The 24,951-nt window shown below is 47.5% G+C and overlaps 1 protein-coding gene and 1 long non-coding RNA gene across 3 annotated transcripts in view; one reads left to right on the top strand and one right to left on the bottom strand.

The window, feature by feature from the left end:
- Nucleotides 1-10,657: 10,657 nt before the first annotated feature.
- LOC140623357 (uncharacterized) lies at nt 10,658-22,086 on the bottom strand. The gene is made up of 2 exons (XR_012022992.1): nt 21,932-22,086; nt 10,658-11,739 (listed from the first exon to the last, which is right to left on the bottom strand). It is a non-coding gene; the product is annotated as an uncharacterized lncRNA (long non-coding RNA).
- A 156-nt stretch (nt 22,087-22,242) lies between these two features.
- The window catches only part of ETFA (electron transfer flavoprotein subunit alpha), a 77,641-nt gene continuing 74,932 nt past the window's right edge, over nt 22,243-24,951 (top strand). For both annotated transcript variants that reach the window (XR_012022994.1, XM_072809839.1), the window contains exon 1: nt 22,243-22,382. Coding sequence is in view for 1 of the 2 variants with exons in the window: in XM_072809839.1 (XP_072665940.1) it covers nt 22,344-22,382 (39 nt within the window). In the remaining variant the exon portion in view is untranslated. The remainder of the gene's footprint in view (nt 22,383-24,951) is intronic.

Below are 24,951 nucleotides of genomic sequence, written 5' to 3' on the forward strand. Positions count from 1 at the left end.
GATGTGTGTGGGTTTGGGTTTTGCAGACTTGGGGGGCCAGTTACAGTCCCCTTACCCATCGTGGATGCTTGCCTTTTATGATATGAAGACAAATGGGTAAGGATTTAATGTACGTCATCAGCTGTGAGGATGCCGCTTCATAAAGCTATTGTCACAGTCTTTGAAAAGGTGTTTTTTTTTCTTTTTTTCTTTTTTTTTTTAAGTAGGCTCCACGCCTATTGTGGAGCCCAAGGTGGGGCTTAAAATTCCTGACCCTGAGATCAAGACCTGAGCTGAGATCAAGAGTCAGATGCTGAATCAACCTCACCACCAGGCATCTCCCTCCTTGAAGGACACCTTTTGTTCTTTCCAACGCACATTCATACGATGCCAACTATGTACATTTTTTCTCATAACAAGGACCACCCTCTCATGCCCTATTTTGTCTCTTCGTCACCTTAAAATAAAATAGGAATTATAAGCGGTGCCGCATGTTTGGTTACAGTCAAAGCCCATCAAGCAACAATTTTTCAACAGATCGCACAGATGATCCTCTTTTGCTGGAAAACATCTTCTGGAGGCTTCAGTTACCAGCGAATTTCAAAAATAGAATAAATGAGATAATAGAATCTGGGCTGTCACCTCCTGTCCAATGAGATTATCCGATGTCTAATCATGGACAGATTGTGATTAATGTGGTTGCGGATGGGGCATTAATCCGATTCAGGAGGGAATCCAGTCAGATTTTCATCTGCTCCAAGTGTGTAATTGGTTTGGAGGCAGCAGAAAAGCGGCTTGTACCAGATTTTGCTGCATCACGGTGGTGAGGTCTATTTTGATCAGCTTGAGTTATGGACAATATAAATTATTTATAGCTACTTTAGACATGCCTTATACTCGTAAAGACCTTCAAAACACAATCACCCCCCTCTTGCTGTTGTGGGAATCTCGTCCAGCTGAATCCTGGTGCTTATAAAAAGCAAGGGGGAGTAGAGACTAAAGGCTGGCGGGTTCCCCATGAAGTGCTGACTGGACACTACAAGGAGCAGGAAGTTGAGCCAGGCAGTAGAATAGGGCCAGAGGGTGCACACGGAATGGCCTCGGCCCAACAGCACGTTGCTCTGGTTGAGAAAAGGGACCCAGGCTCGGGAAAGCGCAGGCATCCACAGACAACAACGCACGGTGAGGCTCTTGCAGGCTGAGCACGAAGGAGAATTTCCTTGAACTAGACAAGTTTCATGAAGGTGGTGGGGTTCAAGGCGGATCTTTAAAGGAGAGAGATCGGGGATCCCCGGGTGGCTCAGGGGTTTAGCGCCTGCCTTTGGCCCTGGGCGTGATCCTGGAGTCCCAGGATGGAGTCCCACGTCGGGCTCCCTGCATGGAGCCTGCTTCTCCCTCTGCCTGTGTTTCTGCCTCTCTCTCTCTCTCTCTTTCTCTATCATAAATAAATAAATCTTTAAAAAATAAAATTAAAAAAAATAAAGGAGAGAGAGCTTCCAACGTGGCCTGTGAGGAGGGAGAGTGCTGGGCAAAGGCTGCGCTGCATGTGTGCACAGGGTGCAGGCAAGGATGGCGTGGGTGCAGCGGAGGGGGGAGGCTACGGGGTGCTACGGATGGCCCTCCAGACACCGCCTTCATTCTTCGTGTATCATCAGGGTGCTCCGGGCTGATAGAAAGCCTATCAAAAAGTGGCACAAGGGGGAAGTGAGCTTGCTCAAACAACAGGCCCAGTGGTAGGGCAGACGTGCAGCTAGAGGACCCCAGGGTCGACAGGCGTCATCAGCAGGGTCTTCTGCTTCCCTGCTCTTGTGTTACCGATTCAGCTGCGTTCAGAGGATGGTTCTTAGGGCCACACAATGGCTCCCAAAATACTTGGGATCACGTGCCTCCTGTCTGTGACCGTTGGGAGGAGCTGGCTTCCTGAGGCTCTCACTAACCAAGGAAGCTTCTTTTCAGAATCCCCCAGAAAACCTGTTTTCTGTTTCATTGACCCACACTGGCTTTGATCTCTCCCCTTCTGAACCAATCACTGATGAGGAATTAGGGATTCCCTTGCTGGCTTAGACGGACCAGCACAGGCGTATATACCTCCCTGGCAGGGTGCTGATAAACGTTTAAGAACCTGGCTCTTTAGGAAAGAATTTGTATATATATACATATTGTTTATTACAAATTTATTGATACAAGGAAGGATAGCAAATAATTTACAAATAATAACAAAATATGCAATTGTAATTGTATATCGTAATTTGAATTGTAAATTAGAATTGTAAATATGTAATTGTTTTGTAAATTCCACATAGCCAGTTGATTCTTGCCAAATTTTTGCTAACTTATGGTTGCATAATTAAGCAAATTCATATCTTTTCTACCTAGCAAAAAACAATTATAAAAATATACTATAATTAGGGGCACCTGGGTGGCTCAGTGGGTTAAGCGTCTGCCTTCGGCTCAGGTCTTGATCCTGGGGTCCTGGGATCGAGCCAGACATGGGGCTCCTGCTCAGCGGGGAGTCTGCTTCTCCCTCTGCCTCTGCTCCTCCTCCCTGCTTGTTTTCTCTCTTTCTCTCAAACAAATAAATAAAATCTTTAAAAAAGTATGCTATAATTAATTTATTTAAGGCTGCGGGGCAAGAACCCCGGGATGCGCAGCCTTCCCCGGCATCCGGGGACCAACCCAGCTCTGGAGAATTATATAATTAATTTATTAATTTTTTAAATATTAAATATTTAAAAATATTTAAAACCCTATCAAGTCAACAAGAAATGTAAATAGTCTATTATGAAGAAAATTTTCTTGACTAGGACCATGTAAAACAAAAACCAAAAAAAAAAAAAAACACAGAGAGCACCAATATACGTTCCAGTATAGAATTACATAGATGATGTCAATTTTCCTCCAGTTTATCTATAAATGTAATTTGGTATACCACAAATATAATTAAATTGCCAATGTTATTCGATGTAACAATTCTAAGGATAAAATGGAAGAAGATGGGATCCCTGGGTGGCGCAGCGGTTTGGCACCTGCCTTTGGCCCAGGGCACCATCCTGGAAACCGGGGATCGAGTCCCACGTCGGGCTCCCCGTGCATAGAGCCTGCTTCTCTGCCTGTGTCTCTGCCTCTCTCTCTCTCTCTCTCTCTCTTTCTGTGACTATCATAAATAAAAATTAAAAAATAAAAAATAAATAAAATGGAAGAAGAAATGTGTGAGAATTAGTGAGGACAGTTTATTTCTTTTAATTTTTATTTTTTAAAAGATTTTATTTATTTATTCATGAGAGACACAAAGGCAGAGAGAGACACAGCAGAGGGAGAAGCAGGCTCCCTGCAGGAGCCCCGATGCGGGACTCGATCCCAGGACCCCAGGGTCATGCCCTGAGCTGAAGGCAGACGCTCAACCGCTGAGCCCCCCAGGCGTCCCATGAGGACAGTTTAGAAAGGAAGAGAAGTGAAGGGTGCTTTTCCCTATTAGATATTAAAAATGAATTATAAAGTCCTAATAATGAAAATAGTTTGATACCAAGGCAGAATCTAGCAGATTTAATATGACATAGAAAAGGCCAAAATCAGACTTTTAGTTTGATAGGAATTCAATGGAAAAGCAAACGATTATTCAATATATATTATTGATACATTTGAAAAAACGTAAAGGCAGACCTCTCAGTACCACGCCATTTATCAAAACCCTCTTCAGTTGGATTAAAGATTTAAATGCAATGACAAAGCTACAAAGGTACTAGACAAAGACAGAGGTGCCTCTTCCTGTAGGCTTGCCTGGGTCGGGCCTTCCGCGGGGCGCCAGGAGGGTCTGCTCCCGACAGGGAAGACCAGCGGCTTCGGCCGCTTAAAAGTGCACGGGCCGTGGCTCTCTCGGGCTTCCTGGGAGGGTGACGCGTCCCTGTCCCTGTATGGCCTTCCCCACGCGCCGCCGCGATGCCCGGGGAGGACAGCGGGCCCTAGAGGCCCAACTGCTGCCTTAAGATCACCCAACTTTTGGATGATCATCCCGAATGCTCCATCGTGGAGCGGACGACATGGAGCCCACGCAGGTGCAGCAGATCCGCGCGGCCCTCGGCGGGAAGGCTGGGAGGCTGCGGGGCAAGAACGGGGCGCGCGGCCTTCCCCGGCATCTGGGGACCAACCCAGCTCTGGAGAAACTGTTGCCTCCCGACTGGGGGAGGGTGGGCTTTGTGTCGCCAAGGAGGGCCCCGCTGAGGTGGGGGACGTGCTGGGGCCGCCGAGGCGCTAGCTGCCATCGGTGCTGGGGCCAGCGCCCCTGCAAGTCACTGTGCCAGCCCAGGGCACTGGTCTGGGGCCCGGGAAGACCTCCCGCCTCCAAGCTTTGGGCATCAGCATTAGGATCCCCGGGCACCACCACGAGACGGGCAGCCGACCAAGGCCAGACGCTAAGAGGAGCCCGCGAAGCCACACCGCTGGGCACCTGCCTTCTGCCCCGGCTTCGGGCTGATCACCCAGCAGGTGGTTGACAGCGGCAGCATCTCCCGCCCTGAAGCGCTTGGCACCGCAGAGGAAGCTGCATTTCCGCCCCCGAGGGCGTCTGCCACGCGGCCCGCATCCTCCCGCAGGCCGTCACCCGAGGGTTGCGCGGGTCCTGGCTTCGTCTTTGGGGAACGAAGCCACCTTCCCTTGCTGAAGAGGTCAAGGCCCGCTTGGCCGAGGCGGCTGCCACTGTGGTCGTGGACCGGCCAGAGTCAAAACAAAGGGGGAAAACACACACACACACACACACACACACACACACAAACAAACAAAAACAAAAAGAAACAAAGGGGGGTTGCAGGGCCAGAGCAACCGGGTCACCAGCCGGATTTCTGAAACCAGGAAGCAAAGGCCCTTCCCCTCCCAGGGAAGCGAGCAGCGGCTCCTTATGGATCGGGACAGACGAATGGGCTGATGCCTTATAAAGGAGGCTTTGGTGCATTAATGACTCAAACAAGAAAGTGATGAGCACTCACAGAAAAGTGGGCTGCGGAAGGAGCTCATGGCCCATTACACGCGCCCAAAGTTCTCGCCCCACAGACCCCGCAGCTCCGGAGCCGCCGCCGCCTCCCGCGTCTGTGTGCACAACTCTGGGCCCCCCTTACCCGGTTCTCGGCTCAGCGCCCTGCGGGCCGGAACGGAGGCGTTGGCCCGGGGCCCACCGAGGCTCCACAGGGGAGACTGCGCCCCGAGCTCCCCGGCTGGCGGAGGATGCACCTGCCTGCCACGTCTTGCTTCCTCAGCCTGCAGCAGCCGAGGGAGGGAGAGAATGAGAGAGAGAGATTTTGGTGAGTCTCCAAGTTGACGGAGCCTTTTTCAAAAAGGCATGTAGTTAGTTAGTTAGTTAGTTAGTTAGTTAGTTGAGAGAGAGAGAGAGAGAGAGCGCACAAGCAGGGGAAGAGGGAGAAGGAAGATGAGGGAAGCCGACTACCCAGTGAGCAGGAAGCTGGATGCAGGGTTTCATTCCAAGACCCTGAGCTCATGACCTGAGCTGAAGACAGACATTTAACTGAGCCACTCAGGTGCCCCTGGGGAGGGGGGGGGGCCTTTTAAAGCATTCATCTAAATAATTAAGGCCCACTCACTTTTCATGAGCCCCAAATCAGCTGGTCAATCACGTGCACAATCCATTCACTTTTGCTATATTTGTCAGAAACAAATCATAGGCATTCAAGGGGAGGGGACCATGCGGGGTTTAGATCATTGGGGGTTATCTTACAGTGTATCCACATTAGTAATGAAAGAAAAGAAAAGAAAATGAATGAAACACAAATGGATGGTCGTTTTTGGCCTCTCACACTGGCAAATATCTAAAAATAAAAACAAACCCCCAAATTCCCAGTGTTGGCAAAGTGTGAGGACACTGGCCCTATCACAGCCTGTCGGAGAGAGTGTCGAGGGGCACAACCTTCCAAAAAGGCACAATCTGAAATGCGGTTTGGCAAAACTTGTCGAAGACTTAAAATTCTGCAGTTTCTTTGACCCAGCAAGCCTTCTGCTAGAAACTATTCATGGAAATACTTGTGGCTAATGTACATATAGACTTAATCCTGAGGTTTTACACTGAAGCTTTATGTATAACACCGATAACTAAAAAAAGGGGAGGGGCATAAACATGAACAAAAGTTAAAAGGCTGGTTAAATAAATTGTGGTAAATCCACATAACAGAAGTGACCTGAATCACACTGTTTTAGTTTGAGCTCCAGCACCAGGCACCCCTGGTCAGAATCCAGGCTCTAGCATTTGCTGGTTCTGTGAAATGGGTGCTTATCATCACCTCCCTGAGCCTCACTTACAAGGATGGAAAAATAACAGTGCCCACCTCATAGGTTGTTGTGAGGATTAAGCTCTCATTCATACACCTGCTGTGCCAAGTCAGCCCATAATTGTGCAGGAGGGGGTAATATGAGGTTACCTAACAGCTTATACAAAATAACTCTATTTTCTTTAAAAAGTTAAGTGATAAACTGAGCAAACGGAATAGAAAGTCATCTTTCAGACCGCTTCATTTATTTTCTCTGAGAACTGGGATTATAGAGGATGTCTATTTTCTTCTTTATGAGTTGCTAAATTTACCAGTTTACACTCTACACTTATGACTTTAGAGGGAACATACCCAAGATTTCTTTTTTAAAAGAGTTTATTTATTTATTCATGAGAGACACAGAGAGAGAGGCAGAGACACAGGCAGAGGGAGAAGCAGGCTCCATGCAGGGAGCCCAACGTGGGACTCGATCCCAGGACCCCAGGATCACGCCCTGGGCTGAAGACAGATGCTCAACTGCTGAGCCACCCAGGAGCCCCAAGACATGTTTTTAAAAGCTACGATCTAGGGATCCCTGGGTGGCGCAGCGGTTTGGCGCCTGCCTTTGGCCCAGGGTGTGATCCTGGAGACCCGGGATCGAGTCCCATGTCGGGCTCCCGGTGCATGGAGCCTGCTTCTCTCTCTGCCTGTGTCTCTGTCTCTCTCTCTCTCTGTGTGACTATCATGAATAAATAAATAAAATCTTTAAAAAAAAAAAAAATAAAAGCTACGATCTACTATCACTTAATATAAGAGGAAACATATTAATACCAAAAAAAAAAAAAAAGAATAGTTCAGAATAAATAGTCCTTTCCATTGAGTTTTGTGAAAAACTCATTACATCATTTTTATTGTTCCCATTTGGCCAAAAAATGCTGAAATCTTCATCTTGGGCTGAAGATTGGGAACACGTTGGGCAGAGTCTTGAAGTGAAAAGGGTCATGGAGCAGCAGGGATTGGCCGCAAATCAAGGAGGCTGGAGAGTGAGCACCGCACAAGGTCTGGCCTCTGCTCGGCCCCACGGCTCTCATTAGAGTTTCACGGTGCGTGAGGTGAGTGTGGAGACTCCTGGGGGCCAAGTGATGATTTAATTCTCAGAGATTCTAATGAAGATAACTCCACGTCCCTTTTCTAAGCACTGAGAATACTTCTGTGAATAACACAGAATCCTGACCCTTTCTCGTGGAGGAGGAGACCATGGGACCAGTGTCTTTCGTTAAATCCATGGGATCAGAGGTGGTATCCGTTCCTCTCCGGCATCCTCTACAGGACTGGTGGAGGGCAGCAAGCTCAGCAAAGAGCTACCTAACCACGGGGTCTTCAGGAGCCCTGAAAGGCTGGCCTAGGGCATCACAGGGAAGGACAGCCATCCATCCAGTGGGCCCTCGGATGGCATCTGTTGGGCCCTTGCAGGCTCTTGGCACCAGCAGACATTTTAGCATTCATTCTATCTATGGTATATTGGAAAGATATGCATGTTTTATTAAGCTCAGAATAAGACGTCAATATTTATGTATAAAGCTCAACCTTGACTGCAGCATTATGAAAGCTAGTGAAACACAAGGCTAATTTGATAATGTAGGCAGATTCCTTGGCCATTAATCCCATGAATCATACATGTCTCCTCTAAGAGTCTGAAATTTGAATATTTTAGGATGAGTAAAGTATCAGGAGAGTAAAAACTCACTAATTGGTACACACTGGCGTGGTCAGAATGCATTCTAGAAGATGTGAAGCTCAAAGTTATCTTCTTATATAATCTACCATGTCTACATATACATTATATTGTCAACAAAATTGACGGCAGATGAGTCATGGCCAAACAGAGGTCCCACCTTAGCGGCTTTCACGAGGACCTGAGAACGTCATGACTTTAGAAGCTCGTTTATTAGTGTGCCTAGAGTGCAACCAATGTCTGAGAATAGATTTGGAAAATAACCACTTTTTCACGATGGTGGATACCATCAATTTGCTTATTACACATTTTCTCACAGATAATTATAATGGGTGTCTTTACTGCAGCTAGGATTCTTTTTTTTTTTTTTTAAGATTTCGTTGTTGTTCTAATTTTCCTATATGTGCTGCCAAAGCGAGTACTAAAGATCTTATTATTGAATCGAGCCCCGCGTCAGGCAGGGAGCCGGCTTGGCCGGAGGCCTGCTTCTCCCTCTCCTCCCAGCTCATGCTCCCTAGCCATCTCGGTCACTACCTTTGTCTCTCTCTCCCTCTCTCTGTCTCTCAATAAATAACATCTTTTTTTTTTTTTTAATGCGAGCAAGCAGGGGGAGGGGCAGAGGCAAGGGAGAGAGAACCCAAGCAGACTCTGTGCTGAGCGTGGAGCCCAATGCGGACTCGACCTCATAGCCCTGAGATGATGACCTGAGCCACCCCGCACTCCGCAGCTAGGATTCTTATTATAAATTTCCAGCCTCTAAACTGAAAACCGCAGTCTTCCGTCTTGTAATTGGCACATACGGGGAGCGCTCCCCAACTTTCCCAAGTGGGAATTGGTCAGCCTATAGCTGTACTTCTGATTGGTAAGATCTCATTTAATGAAGTATTTTTGTTTCTTTCTTATTAGGAGAAAACACATTTCTTAAGCATTTCTTGAGCTTCTAGAATGGAGGCCCTGGAGGATGCGGCCCGTTCTGTTTTATACGCCTGCACTCAGAATAGAGCCTGCACACAACTGCCCAATAAATGGTTGTCGAAGTCGTGGTGCCCAGGTGTGCCTGCTTAGGTGGTAGCCAGCCTCCACGATGGCCTCCAATGACCCCTGCCTCCTGCTACCTTAACCATTGCTTTGTCCTCTCTTACACTGTTGCAGGGTTGGTGAGTGTGACGGGTGGATGTGGCAGTCATGATGGGATGTCACCACCAAGCTTGGGTTAATAACATCTTGGTGTCTCTGCCTTTGGGGAAGGTCACATAGAGAAGTCCCTGTGGTGAGGGCCTGAAGCCTCCTGCCAACAGCTACACGGGTGGTCTTGGAAGTGATTCCCAGTCCCACATGAGTCTTCAGAGCCTGCAGCTCTGGCCAGTAGCTTGAATGTAACCTTGTGGGAAAGTCTGAGCCAGAACCACCCAGCTGAGCCATTCCACGGTTCCTTAACCTTCAGAAACTCTAAGTTAATAAAAGTTGTTTCAAGATGTTATATGTGGAGGGTAATTTGTTATACAGCAGTAGGTAACTAGTACAACATGAAATCCCAAACATTTCTCACCAAAACCCTATGAGGAAGGCATTACCAACACTTCCTGACCCGTGAAGATACAGAGGGTTGGCAAAGAAATCAGGGAACTTGTCTAAACGCGTCTCAGTTACCAACCAGGTCAGACACCTGCTATCTCACAAAATACAAAAACATCACATTTCTCTTGCCCAAATAATCTTACCCTTAAAGTCTGTCGCTCTGTTATCATTTGGGATCTTGACATCTGGTAATAATAAAAGCAATGACTATTAAAAATACACCAAGGGAAGCTGTTAGCATAACCCATAAATGTTTGAGGTTTCATGGTTGTGATTTCCAAACAGAGAAATGACAACATGTTGGAAGGAACAGATGAGTTGAAAGGAGAATCTGAACGTGGCACAGTTAAAATCATCTGTAGGTATTTTTAGCACAAAGAAAGAAGTCCCCTTGGTAGACATGGCTAAAAACGTAGGACCATTTTCCTGTGCTATGTATTTCATGTGCTGTGTATCTCGTGTGCTATAAGTCAACGAATGTCATAGCAAAACGATTGCTTGTTGAGAACATGGATGGGCCTTGAAAGTGTGAAGCACTTTTTTTTTATTATTTTAAAAGATTTTATTTATTCATAAGAGACACCCAGAGAGAGGCAGAGACACAGGCAGCGGGAGAAGCAGGCTCCATGCAGGGAGCCTGATGTGGGACTGAATCCCAGGACCCTGGGATCACGACCTGAGCTGAAGACAGACGCTCAATCACTGAGCCACCCAGGGGCCCCTATGAAGCAGGTTTAAAGAATACAGGCTCATTTCTATGTAGCCTTTACTGAAGTGGAGGAAGGGACCACCCAGAAGCAGCACTCTAGGATCCAATCTCCATCAGCCTCCAAATTTTAAGTGAAAGAGTGACTCTGCTATGCCAACACAGCTTCAGGACAAATTCTTAGACCTCTTTTTCTTCTAACCGGACTGCTGCCCCTAAAATATTCCTATACAGAAATTCTGGGGTGGCTCTGGGAAGCAGTGAGATTCAGCCACACAGCTGGATAACAGAGAGAACTGAGGGCTATTAAGCGTATCAGAACAAGGTGGAGTCCTGGAACACTGGTGGGCCCACGTTGGTGTGTGCAGTGTGTCCAAGACCCTTGTAATCACCAATGATTAAATTGCTGCCTTTTCCCTTTTTTTAAGATTTTTATTTATTTATTTGTTTGTTTAACAGTCAGAGAGAGAGAGAGAGAGAGAACAAGCCAGGGGAGCGAGAGGGGGCAAAGCAGACTTCCCAGGAGCAGGGAGCCCATGTGAGGCTCAATCCGAGGACCCTGGGATCATGACCTGAGCCGAAGACAGACACTTCACTGAGTGAGCTACCCAGGCGCTCCAAATTACTGCCTTTTTAAAATATTTTTTAAAACAGAAAATGAATGACAGAACTTATAACACCCCTCACCCTCATGTGTGACGTGTGTACCTATGTTGCATGTGTATCTACATCCTATGCAATTTACACACTTAAAGTATCTGGTTCGACGGGTTTTAGTATATTCAGGGTCGTATGACCATCACCACAATTTTAGATATTTTTGTTACCCCCTAAAAGTACAAACACACACTCTTGCACGTGCACAGTGAAGTACATGCATTACTCAGTGCCCTCAGCCACAGGTGACCACTTCTCTCTGTACAGACTTGCCCACGCGGGGTGCTGCGTGTAACCAGGACCATATGACACGCGGTGGTGTGACCAGCTTCTTCCATGATCATAAAGATGATGGTCTTCTCAGAAGGCCTCCTGGTCCCCACGGGGGTCAGTGCTCCGGCCGCCCTGTCATCACAGTCTGTCGTGTGACCACATCACATTGAATGTATCCACTTGCCAGTTGATGGGCGTTTGCATTGTTTTCACGTTTTGGCTGCTGCCAACATTTGGGTAGGTCTGTGCCAACACACGACATCTGGGGGCAACACCGGAGCGGAATTGCTGGGTGACGTCTGACTCCCCCAAGTGTCCTGAGGAGCTGCCAGGTTATGGACCCAGGGGCCTCCAGTCTCCCCACATCCTTCTCGATGCTTGTGGTCACCGTCGTGTGGCCGGTACCTCTCCATGCATGGGACAGCCGCAGCAGGCTGTGGCCCTGCCCCTCCTCCCCTGCCGGCCAGGGATGGGGACGTCGCCCTCTCCACTCGCAGGCACCCCAGCATCCACCAGAGCCCACGAAGTACTCTGTGTGGAAAAAGTCCATTCAGATTCTTTGCCTATTAAAAAAAAAATGGGTTCTTTTTTATTACTGGGTTCGAAGAATTCTTTATATATTCTGGATACAATCCCTTATCAAATCTTTTTTTTAAAGATTTTATTTATTTATTCATTAGAGTCCCACAGAGAGAGAGGCAGAGACACAGGCAGAGGGAGAAGCAGGCTCCATGCAGGGAGCCCGACGTGGGACTCGATCCCGGGTCCCCAGGATCAGGCCCTGGGCTGAAGGCGGCGCTAAACCGCTGAGCCACGCGGGCTGCCCTCCCTTATCAAATCTAATTTTCCAATACTTTCTCCCATGCTGTCTTTCTTGATGGTGTCTCTTGAAATACAAAAGTTTTAAATATCGATAAAGTCTAATTTATCAATGTTTTCTCTTGTTGCTCATGTTTTTGGTGTCATATCTAAGAAGGCTTTACCTAAGATAAGGTCAACATGATTTTATTCTAAGAGTTTCATAGTTTTAGCTCTTATGGTTTATTTTGAGTTAATTCTTGTGTATGGTGTAAAGAAGGGGTCCCGCTTCATTCTTTTGCATGTGGAAAATCTCACAATGAGAGAGTTACTTTTTTTCAGGGAGAAGCAAAAGAATGAGCTTTTTGATGCTTGACCTTTCATTATAATATTTAAAATTCAAATGATTAGGTTCTAAATTTCCCTATGGCCCTGAATTCTTTCCTTCCTTCCTTCCCTCCTTCCTTCTTTCCTTCCTTCCTTCCTTTCCTCCTCCCTCTTTCTTTCCTTCCTTCCTTCTTCCTTCCTTCCTTCCTTCCTTCCTTCCTTCCTTCCTTCCTTCCTTCCTTCCTTCCTTTTTTCCTTCTTCTCCTTTCATAGTTGTTGCCAACTTCTGTTGTTATTCTTTGAGATAATTAACAGATAGTTAGTTATTGAACACCTCCTGCATGCCTGGTACTTCACCATGTGGTGAAGGGGAATATGTACAAGACATAGACTCTGCCCTAAAACAGTTTACAGTTCAGTTGAGGTAGTAAGTGTCACATATGTTAAACATCGACCAATAACATAAGGTCAATAACAACCTAAGCTTGAAGTGGTCCCAGAAATACAGTGAAACGTTTGTATTGTGATAAGACAGCAAAACCACATATAGATCAATGACATACAACTAAAGAGATGTGGCAATCGGGCTCACACACTGCTGGTGGAAATGTAACATGGTGTAGCCACATTGGAAACCAGTTGGCAGTTCCTTAAATGGTTAGATCCAAAGTTGCCATTTCTAATCCTAGAGAAATGAAAACATATTTCCAGGCAAAACCTTGTACACAGATGTTTATAGCAGCATTATTCGTAAGAACCCCAAAGTGGAAAAAGCCAAAATGTCCATCAACTGATGGATAAATAAAGTGTAGTATATCCATACTATAGAATATTATTCAGTCATTACCAGAAATAAAATATGGATAATGCTACAACATAGATGAACCTTGACAAGAGTATGCTAAGTGAAAGAAGCGAGTCACAAAATAGCACACGTTATATGATTCCATTTGTTAAAAATGTTCATAATAGGCAAATCCATAGATGGAAAGTAGATGAGTGGCTGCTTAGGGCCTGGGGGATGAGGTGATAGGGGAGCGGCAGCTAGAGCGTGAGCTTTCTTTTCGAGGTGATCAAAATATTTCAAGATCGACTGTGGTGATGGCTGCACAACATTGAATTTATCAAAAATAATTTATCTGTAAAAAGTAAATGGGTAAATTAAATGGTGCATTAATTATATTTCAATAAAGCTGTTATTAAAGAAACAAAGACATAAAGTCAACCAAAGCCAGAGGGATGAGGGAAAGAGAGAGGTAAGTGAGTGCAGGCTGGGAAGTCTAAGAAGGCTTCAGAGCAACAGCTTATCTGTTCATCTGTGTCTTCGTTGTTCATCGATGAAGTACGCAGTGAGCACTTAAACGTGCCGGATATTGTTCTAGGTGCAAGGGAGCCAGCAATGAATAGAACAAAGCTCTAGCTCTAAAAAATAAAACATAGTTAGAAGGAGAAAGTGGAGAAGGGCTCCCATATCGGAGGTTGAAGAAAGCCTCTTCGGGGAGGTAGTATTTAGGCTGAGACCTGAGTGAAGGGTAGGAGCAGAGTATGTAGGAGCTCTGGGGGAAAAGCATTCTGGGCAGAGGGAACAGCAAGCACAGAGGCCTCGAGGCAGGAGTGTTGGAGGCTGAGTAGAAAGCCTCCCTGAAGCGGGAGAAAATAGATCAATCAGAGGGCCAAGCAAGGGCCAGATCAAGGGAGGACCTGAAGCCACGGAAAGATCTTTGAATTTTTTCCCTCAGTGTGATGGGGGAGGGTTTTGGACAGAGATGGTTTAATGTGGTTTTTAATAATAGAATTTTCTTTTTTTTAAAGATTTTATTTGTTTGATAGAGAGAGAGAGAGAGGGAGAGCAGGTAGGAGGGGCAGGGGGAGAGGCGGGTTCCCGCTGAGCGCCATGAGGGGCTCTATCTCAGGACCCTGGGATCATGACCTGAGCCAAAGGCAGATGCTTAACCGACTGAGCCACTCAGGTGTGCCTACAAAATGATTAATATTTTAGAGCATCTCCGTTTGTTCCGAGGTGTATAGCTTGTAAAGGCAAGAGCAGAAGCTCAGAGCCTAGGTGGGAGGCTGCTGTGGCCTGAAAGCAGAAAGCTAAAGCCAACACGATTGGCTGCTGGATTGAACTAAGGACATGGGTCAGATTTCAAAATGAAATGTTTCAGCTATGTTTCTATCAACATCCTGATTATAACTTACACAAGCAGAGACTTCAAGCTGGCGACCTGCCGTGCACGCTTGTGTGTGGATGTGCTTTAGATAACTTTATTGAGGTGAAATTTATGTATAGTGAAATTCACCAATTTAAAATGTAGGGTTTTTTTTGTTGTTTTGATAAATGTACACAGCCAGTGCATATACTACAATCACGATATAGGATGTTTTAATCCCCCTAGAAGGTTCCCTCACGCCCATTTGCCAGGCTCAGCTCCTAGAAACCACTTATCTGTCTTTTCTTCCTGTAGTTTTGCCTTTTACAGACTGTCCTATAAATAGAATCATCTGTCTTCTGTGTCTGTCTTGTTTCACTTAGTGCTTTTGAGATCGATCCACTTCATGGCATTTGTCAGTAATGTGCACCCTTTTTACTGCTTTACGGTGAATGCAATAGACCATACTTGGTCATTTTGGGAAAGCCTTAACAAAATGCCATAGACTAAGTGACTTAAATAAGAGAGACTGGTTGTTTTTTGGTTTTTGTTTTTTGTTTTTTTAGTTCTAGAAGTTTGAGATCAGGGTATCAGCATGGTTGGGTTCTTGTGAGGACTTTCGTCCAGGCTTGCAGATGGCCAACTTCTCTCTGGGTCATCACATGCAGGAGGGGCACATTAATCCCATTATGAGGGCTCCAGCCTCATGGCCTCCTCTACGCCTAATTACCAAAGGCCCCATCTTCAAATATCAAATCGGGTGTTAAGTCTTCAATGTATGAGTTCTGGGGGACACGATTCAGTCCATAGCACAGCCGAATACACTAGACCACGATCTGTCCCATGAATTTGCCAGTGAATAGGCAGTTAGATTATTTCCAGTTTGGGGCTGTTATAAACATTTGAGTGCAATTTCAACCTGGTCTTGGGCTGAAGCATTGCAATAAACCCAATAAACTGCTGTGTGATAGGGCAAGTCAGATGACTCAGCTTCTATTTTTGACACAAAAAAATCATGCAATTGGCAATATTCGCCTAGAGAACGATGTTCACTGTTGACACTGTGAGTGAGTGACATGTGACAGATTCAAAGTATTTTCAATGACGTGGCTGCTGATGCACAACTCGGTGGGCCCTTCACATCTTATGCATTCACAAGCTTTTACATTTGTCTGAGTCTTTCTCTGCTCCACACATATTTTTACCACCATCAGTTGTAATCTATCTTTGCAGATTCCACGTTGGGTTGTATTAAATTAGTGGTTCCTCAACTTCTTTGAAAACTTCCTGTTCATTCAGACCATTCACAGAGGCCCATCCTATAGTCATTTCAAATTTGGCGTTGACTCCTCAAATAAATACTAAGCGAGCAGGATCAGTAACATCTGTTAACTCATCAAAAGCCAAGGAAAGCTACCAGAAATAATCTGCTTTGGCTTTCAATTGATTACTGATTTGCTTCCCCATGTTCTCTTCTGCCCCCAAATCTCATAGTAGCAGACAAGTTCATTTTCTCTGCACACGTTTTGTCAGCTGCTCAGTCAGACCCAATCTAAGTAATTCCCCATCAGTAAATGGCCACCCTTGTTCGGCTAACACATGAACAAATCAGAAACTTCGGCTGCAGCTCTTTCACCATGAAGAAATTCTGATGTACTGAGATAGTCTGTTTTATTATTTTTAAAAGATTTTATTTATTTATTCATGAGAGGCACAGAGAGAGAGAGGCAGAGACACAGGCAGAGGGAGAAGCAGGCTCTCTGCGGGAAGCCCGATGAAGGACTCGATCCCGGGACCCCAGGACCACACCCTGAGCCAAAGGCAGACGCTCAACCGCAGAGCCTCCCAGGTGTCCCTATCCATTGTATGCCTTTAGCATGGCTATCATGCTATTGCATAAGAAACCCAATGCTTTGCCATCTAATTCAATAACAGAATAATTCACATCCATTGGATTATTGTTCAGGCTGGTACCTCAGCCCAGCTTCTCCTTCTGCCCCAATTCTGCTTCTGTCTTGCCTTACACAGATGTGAATTCTAAAAGCACCCTCCTGCTGGTCCTCGTGTGCTTGCATCAAGAGGAGAGCCTGCTCCCAAGAGGAGCAGGGGGGCAGGAGTGGTCTGAGAAAGCAGTTCATCAGGTGGGGTTCTGGAGCTGTAGTGGTCTTTGCTAGCCTAGCCCCGAGCGCCCCCTGACCGCCAGTACCTGGAACACAGATAGTTGTTGGTTAGCATAAAGTGGGGGTCCAATTGTGAAACCCTTCACGGGTGGTGACCTGGGATGGTATGCTTCCAGAAGGGAATGTACGAGACATCTGAGCAACACAGGGGGACCACAACGGCACAATGGCATTGGGTGGCAATTACTAAGCTTCACTGACATCTTATGGAAAAAAATTTTTTTTTAAAGATGAGGGTTAACAGGCAATTGTATAAAAGCCACGTGGCCACTTATGCTTCTATAGATGGTATAGATGGTATTACTGTTTTCAGTGGTAAAAGATGCTGTGTGTGGTTTGCGGCAACTTCCCCTGGGAATCACAACATAGGTCCTTGGGGTGTTGGAGTAAGGCCATGCCATGTATCGGAGAGGTTTGTGTGCCTTTTGAAAAAAACTGCTCATGTGCCACTGGGCCCGATCATAGGACATCGAGGGACCACATGTCAGAACTACCCATCATGAGCGAGGCTCTATCAAACCCACCAAGACGTAATACCAGGCAGCCAGCAGTAATCCATCCTATGATGGAGCCGGTGCATCTGGGATGGAACACAAGTGATAGGATCAGATGGTTCAAGCAAGTTTTGCTTGGACAGGCAGCCCAGATGCCAGGTCGTGACACACCCTTACACCAGCACCTCCTCAGCTCACACTGATGGCTATATGTAGGCTTCCTTTCCTTACAGCCAGCTGAAAGAGGAGGGAAAATCCTGTGTTTGACTTGTGGAGAGTTGTCTCAGTATGTGATTGAGAATGGAGGGTAGTTGCCCCTCACTTAGGGGTGACCTTGAGAAACAGGTGAAAGATCTTCTCAGTGGGCAGAACTTCAAGAGGTGCACCTGGGCACCGACTCTGTAGACAGAGCAGTGCCCCAAGGTTAGAATACACATGAACTCAGGGGCAATGGTGAAAGGACTGTATGACTGGTAGGGGCCTGGAAGAAGAAATTTGGGAAGATTAGGGACAAAGAGTTTGGGATAGAGACACAAGGATGGATAGACGTATGGGAATTACCACAAGGCATGACGATCTTTAAGTAGTCTCCACACCCAACATGGGGCTTGAACTCATGAGCCAAAGATCAAGAGTTACATGTTCTACTGACTGAGCCAGACAAATACCCCGAGTAGGATCTTTGTATCACATGGCAACACCAGCTAGAAAGCATTCACCATGGAAGAGACACTAAATAACTAAAAAAGGCAAAATTCACTTGGGCAGGCGACCTCAGCCAGTCTCTCATCAGCTGCCCAGTGCTGGCTCGAAGGAGACACGGATAAAGTGGCCACAGTGGTAGATGCAGAGGCTAGTGTGAGCCTGAGAGCATGGGCTCCCACTTACAAGGACCACTGTCAGCTACTGTTGAATATGCCCCCGACGTCATAACCATCCTCCAGGAGACCAATTGGCCAGGTAGTGGTAACTTGACTACATGGAATCCCTTCCATCCTGGTGGAGCCATGACTCATCCTGATAGGAAATAGCATATTCTGGGTACTGTTTACCTTTCCTTCCCACAAGATCCCATCCAGTACCGCTACCTGAAGGCTTTTTGAAGATTTCATTCACCAGCACAAGATCTTACATAACATCAGGTCAGGGACCCAACTTACTGAAGTGGATGTGCAGGAATGAGTCTATGATCACAGAATTGAGTCATCTAGTCATATACTGGACCACCCAGAGCTGCTGGCCTGATAGGGCATTGGAATGGCCTCCTAATGCCCACTTGAAGCTCCAGCTTAGAGGCAATACCTTATGAGGATGGGGTTCAGCTTCCAGGAAGCCACATCCATCTTGAATCAAAGACCTTTATACGGTGCTGTGTGCCCAGTCAGAAGAACACATGGGCCCAGGAACCAAGGAGGTAGGAGCAAGAGGGACCTAGTACCGTCACTCTCAATGGGCATTTGTAGAATTTGGGCTTCCAGATCTCACAATTCCAGATCTCTGGGCCCTGCAGGGATAGAGGTATTTGTCCCCAAAGGGGAATCTTCCACAAGAGGACACAGCAGCAGTCCTATTGAACTGTAAGCTGCAGAGGCTACCTGAGTGCTCTTGGCACCTTGTTTGTAGGGACCAGCAGGCAAGAAGGAGAGTCATCATCTTGGCCAAGAGTGATCTACTTAGGTGCTTCTCAGTACTCTCGTACTCAATTTTGACAATAAATGGGCAAGAGCAGCACCCCTGAGCCCCTGAGAAGTTGTGGTGGTTAGGGGCTCAGATCCTCAGGGAAGCCATCGAGATCAGAAGAGATGCTGGCTGAGAGGGAAATTTAGGATTGAATGCAAGCAAGGAAAAAAAAAAAAAAGCAAGCAAGCAAGGAGACAATAAGTTCCAGGTGTGGCTTCCAGGTGGAGGAATAAAGAGGTGTTGGGAGAAGTTGTTGATTTGTAGGCATCTTTTGAAGGGAAAGCCGATGGGATTTGTTAGTTAGACTTGACAAAGATGGAAAGGTTGATTGTTGACAAATTGGGAACTGAGATCCTTTCTGAACATGTCACTCTCCTGCTTAAAAATTTCATGGTAAAGTTCAGCCTTTTTTAGCAAGTCATTCATTAGTTTGTTGATTCATTCAGCAAATACTGACTGAATGCCTACTATGAGCCAGGCACTGTGCAAGGTGTTGAAGACTTAAAATAATAATATTAAAATAATAATAATAATAATAATAATAATAATAATAATAATAATGGAGATAGGATAGCTTCTCTGCCTTTACAGGCCTTATAGTCAGATGGGTGAGATAGACAAGTAACCAGGTCATTACAACCCATGTGACAACTGCCAGTATAGGGAAAGTACAGGTGAAAATAGGGGTACATGGGAGAAGTACCTCATCCAGAGTTAGTGGGAGGAGGAATGTTCAAGCCAAAATTTCAAGAATAAATAGGTTTTTTTTTTAAAGATTTTATTCATTTATTCATGAGAGACATGGAGAGAGAGGCAGAGACACAGGCAGAGGGAGAATCAGGCTCCGCTCAGGGAGCCCGATGCGGGACTCAATCCCAGGTCTCCAGGATCAGGCCTGGGGCTGAAGGCGGTGCTAAACCGCTGAGCCACTCAGGATGCCCAAGAATGAATAGGTATTAACAAGTTGAAGGAGTAAATGGAGATGGAGGAAGAAATGAGAGGGGAGGCAGAGGGGGTAGGGCATTGGAGGATAGGAAGGAAGTTCTGTATGGCCACGGGGCGGGGGTGTTGAAGACAAGTCTCAAGAGAAAAGGAAGGATTAGTTCACACAGGGCTTATATGTCATGGTAGGGGGTTTGCATATTATTATATAAGCTCATGGCGGGGGGAGGGGGAAAGCCCATGATGGGGCACTGAAGTGTGTTCAACAGAAGAGTAACATCATAGATTTGCCCTTATTTATTTATTTATTTATTAAAATATTTTATTCATTTATTCATGAGAGAGGCAGAGACACAGGCAGAGGGAGAAGCAGGCTCCTTGAGGGGAGCCTGATGTAGGACTTGATCCCAGGACTCTGGGATCACACCCTGAGCCACCTAGTTGCCCCCAATTTACCCTTTTGAAAGAGCCCTTTATTTGCAGTAGGCGATGGATTGGAGGGTGAAGACTAGAAGTTAAGAGAACAGTAAGAAGGCAACCGCAGCAATCCCAACACGGAGTCGGGTAGAAGGGAGTCCTAGATGGATCTGGGAGCTGTTTCTCGCATGAGCAGTTGAGTGGAGGTGGAAAGCACTTCCTGACAAAGGGAATACGGGAGAATTAAATCTGGAAGGGGATGCTGTCAACTGTGTACGTGTGGGTTTGAGTTGTTGAGGGACATCCTGAGGAGATGCCCAAGTGGGCAGGTATATATGTGGATGTAAAGGTCAGGAGAGATTTGGCAGCCAAGGGCACTGAAGCCAGGATGTGGGTGGGGTGCCCAGGGACAGGAAAGGTGGAGCAAGCGAGGGCCAGGGTGGGCAATTCACCCACATTGAAGGCCTTGCCCAAGGAGGACGGTAGTTGTAGTTGTGTCTCCAGCCGCTCTGCCTCTTTCTGCAGCAGCGCACGGCCCCGATCCTGTCCTTGGACCTTCCCCTTATGGGCTTTTGCCTACATGGTTTCTTTCTTTCTTTTCTTTTCTTTTCTTTCTTTCTTTCTTTCTTTCTTTCTTTCTTTCTTTCTTTCTTTCTTCTTTCCTTCCTTTCTTTCCTTTCTTTCTTTCTCTTTCTTCTTTTTTTCTTTCTTTCTTTTTAAAAGATTTTATTTATTTATTCCTGAGAAACAGAAAGAAAGAGAGAGAGAGAGGCAGAGACACAGGCAGAAGGAGAAGCAGGCTCCCTGCGGGGAGCCCAACGTGGGACTCGATCCCAGGACCCCGGGGTCACGTCCTGCGCCAAAGGCAGATGCTCAATCGCTGAGCCCCTCCGGGGCCCGGTTCTTTTTTTAATTTAAGATTTTATGTAATTGAGAGCGAGATCAGGATTGGATACTGCATTTTGTCGAATGCTTTCTCTGCATCTATTGAGAGGATCATATGGTTCTTGGTTTTTCTCTTGCTGATATGATGAATCACATTGATTGTTTTATGAGTGTTGAACCAGCCTTGTGTCCCGGGAATAAATCCTACTTGGTCATGGTGAATAATTTCCTTAATGTACTGTTGGATCCTATTGGCTAGTATCTTGTTGAGAATTTTTGCATCCATGTTCATCAGGGATATTGGTCTGTAATTCTCCTTTTTGGTGGGGTCTTTGTCTGGTTTTGAAATTAAGGTGATGCTGACCTCATAGAACGAATTTGGAAGTACTCATCTCTTTCTGTCTTTCCAAACAACTTTAGTAGAATAGGTATGATTTCTTCTTTAAACGTTTGATAGAATTCCCCTGGGAAGCCATCTGGCCCTGGACTGTTGTGTTTTGGGAGGTTTTTGATGACTGCTTCAATTTCCTCCCTGGTTATTGGCCTGTTCAGGTTTTCTATTTCTTCCTGTTCCAGTTTTGGTAGTTTGTGGCTTTCCGGGAATGCGTCCATTCCTTCTAGATTGCCTAATTTATTGGCGTATAGCTGTTCATAATAGGTTTTTAAAATCGTTTGTATTTCCTTGGTGTTGGTAGTGATCTCTCCTTTCTCATTCATGATTTTATTAGTATGAGTCTTCTCCCTCTTCTTTTTAATAAGGCGAGAGGGCGAGCCCGCTGCCCGCGGGAGCCAGGCCGGGTGGGGGCCCGATGCTGCCTCGCAGGACGCTGCGACCGTGACCCCCGTGACCCGGCGCCCTGGTGGGTGCCTCTCCCTGCTCACCTGTAGGTTTCCCGCGCCGTCTGGGGAGGCCGCCGCGTCCCCGTATCACGTGCCCTGACCTGGAAGACGGGCTGACCCGGGGCAGGTGCAGCGCTGACCTGCGTGACCCGACGGCCGGGAGCAGGGCGAGGGGCGGCCCCGCGCGTGGGGAGGCGGGCGGAGCGGCCGGGGCGGGCGGGGCAAGCGCTGCGGCGGGGAGGCAGGTGCTCCCGCCCCGCCTCCCCCCGGCCGCCGGCCCCCGCCGCGCCGCGCGAGGCCTCCCCTTTGCCCCACTTCCCAGGCCCCGCCCCCGCCTTCCGCCGTCCCGATTGGCTGCCGCCCGGCCAATGGGCTGCTGGGACCGAGCGTCTCGCGGGATTCCCGGGCTGCGCGGCCGCGGTGACGGCGCTGCGGGGCGGACGGAGCGGACGCCATGTTCCGAGCGGCGGCCACAGCTCGGCTCCGGCGGGCGGTGAGTGCCGGAGGGAGGCGGGCCGGCTGCTGCCCCGCGGGGGCCTGGGCGCCGACGGGCCGGGGCGCAGGCGGGCGGGCCGGGGCTGTGCGGCGGGCGCCGGGCTCCTTCGGGCGGGGCGGGGCGGGGCCGAGGTGCGGGTCAGGGTGACCTCAGGTGCGCGGCCGGCTGCCCTGCGTCGGACCCGCGAGCTCCCCGCGTCCCGGACATCGAAGCCTTTCTGCGGGCGGCTAGCGGAAGCGCTCCCGGGGGTCGGGGGCCGAGGAGACAGGGGGCCCGAGGGGCAGGGGGCGGGGTCGGGCGGCAGGAGGCGGGGCCCGAGGGGGCGGGGCGGAGACGGGGGGCGGGACCGGGGGGCAGGGGGCGGGGTCGGGCGGCAGGAGGCGGGGCCCGCGGGGGCGGGGCCGAGGAGACGGGGGAAGGGGGCGGGGCTAGGGGCGGGGCCGGAGAGTCGGGAGGGGAGGGGGCCGGGAACCGGGGGCGGGGGGGCGGGGCGGGGGCCGAGGAGAAGAGGGCCAGGGGGCGGGGCGGAGGAGATGGGGGCAGGGGGCGTGGCCAGGACAGGCGGCGGGGCCGGGGAAACCGGGCGGAGCGAGGTGCTGGGAGCTGGCGGGGGGGCGGGGGGGGGCAGCCGCCGCGAGCCTGGAGGGCAGGCGTCTGTACCCCGGGTCTGCGGTGCTGGCCGAGGAGCGGGGCTGCTGACCGCGGTCGCTTTCTGATGCTTTACTTAGAAATCATGTTTGCCACATTTCCATCTTGCGCGAAACGCTGATAGAGAGCATATTGTCTCTACGCTCTGGGATGATAGTGTTTGGAGACTGACCGATTACAAGTGAAGTGACAATTTATATTGTGGATTCTCTAAGTTTTCCAGTTAAGTGAAAAACAAGGTCGTTAAACTGGGTCAGAGACCTTGGTGACCTTTTTCCTTTTCCGCAGGTTTGTCCTCCTCCGCAGGTTGTTTTAGGCGTGTATATTTTCCTGTCCACCCCAGAGATTTTCTCCCTGAGACAGAACTTGCAATCTTCCGAGATGTCTGTAGGCTCTTTTGTATGTGTGTGTGTTCCTTGCTTCATTAAACAGCAACAAAACCTGTGTGCCCCTCTCCCCTGTGAGAAAAGTTCAGATCTCCATCCTTCAGGTCAGTCTTTCTCCCAGAACATTTTTCTCCCCAGGAGATGTAGGCATAAACAAGTTAGAGTCATGGCTTTGGAAGATGCCACGTATAGAGTCAGACTGGCAGAAAATAGCTACGCAGTTATTGAAAGGTAATTTTGTGGGCAGGTTAGAAGTCTGGCATAAGTGAAATAATTTGGCACCTGGGTGGCTCAGTTGATTAAGCTTCTGCCTTGGGCTCAACTCTTGATCTCAGGGTCCTGGTGTCGAGCCCCACATGGGACTCCCTGCTCAGCCGGGAACCTGCTTCTCTCTCTCCCTCTCCCCCTCTCCCCCATCATGTTTTCTCTCTTGCAAATAAATAAATGAATGAATGAAGTAACTTTAGTAGGGACAATTTAGGATGTCTTGTAGATATGTGAAAAGTGAAATGATTAGCTTAAGAAATTCTTGTCACACAATTTGCTAATAGACATACATGGTATTTTCAGATCTTTATTGTGGTTTGCCAAAAAGCTTGACCTTGACTCATTTTGGAAATCTGAAGTCAGGCTAAGTAGAGTGCTTGCTCTAAAGGAATAAGAACATTTCAGAGTGGAATTTCAAGAATATAAGGAAGTGATAGGAACACTTCTAAAATAGATCCGTAAATACACATACATAACTTTTTAAAATTTTGAAATAATTTCAAACTTACAGGAAAGTTGTAAGAATAATATATGTAATTCTCAAAACCTTTTTAGTTTCACCAGCTGTTAACAGTTTGACACATTTGCTTCATCTCTTTTCATGGATACTTTTTCTTTCTTTCTTTTTTTTTTTTTTTTTAAGATTTATATATTTGTGGTGCCTGGGTGGCACAGTCAGTTAAACATCTGCTTTTGGCTCAGTCATGATCCCTGGGTCCTGAGAACGAGCCTCATGTTGGGCTCCCTTCTCAGTGGGGACCCTGCATCTCCCTCTGCCCCTCACTTGCTCTCTCTCAAATAAGTAAAATCTATATATATATATATTTAGTTTATTTGAGAGAAAGTGTACAAGAGTGCAAGAGGGGGAGGAGAGAGAGCATGTGCATGAGAGGGTGTGTACTCAGGGAGGGGTGGAGGAAGAAGAAGAGAGAGAATCCACAAGCAGACTCCTCACGGAGCCCACGTGGGGCTGGATTCAGGGCTTGATCCCAGGACCCTGAGATCATGACCTGAATTGAAACCAAGAGTTGGCCACTCAACCTTTGAGCTACCCAGGTGCCCCTTGTTATTTTTCTGAACCATTTGAAAATGTTGCAGACATGCCCCTTATTCTTGTGTCAGTGTAGTGTGTATTTTCTAAGAGCAGGGAGGTTCACATTTCATTTCCACAGTAAAATCAGCAAAACTAGGAAGTTTAACAGTGATACAATATTGTTATCCAGCCTACAAACATTCAGATGTTGTCAGTTGTCACATTAATATTT

This window comes from Canis lupus, chromosome 32, assembly GCF_048164855.1.
Source record: "Canis lupus baileyi chromosome 32, mCanLup2.hap1, whole genome shotgun sequence".
Classification (NCBI taxonomy): domain Eukaryota; kingdom Metazoa; phylum Chordata; class Mammalia; order Carnivora; family Canidae; genus Canis; species Canis lupus.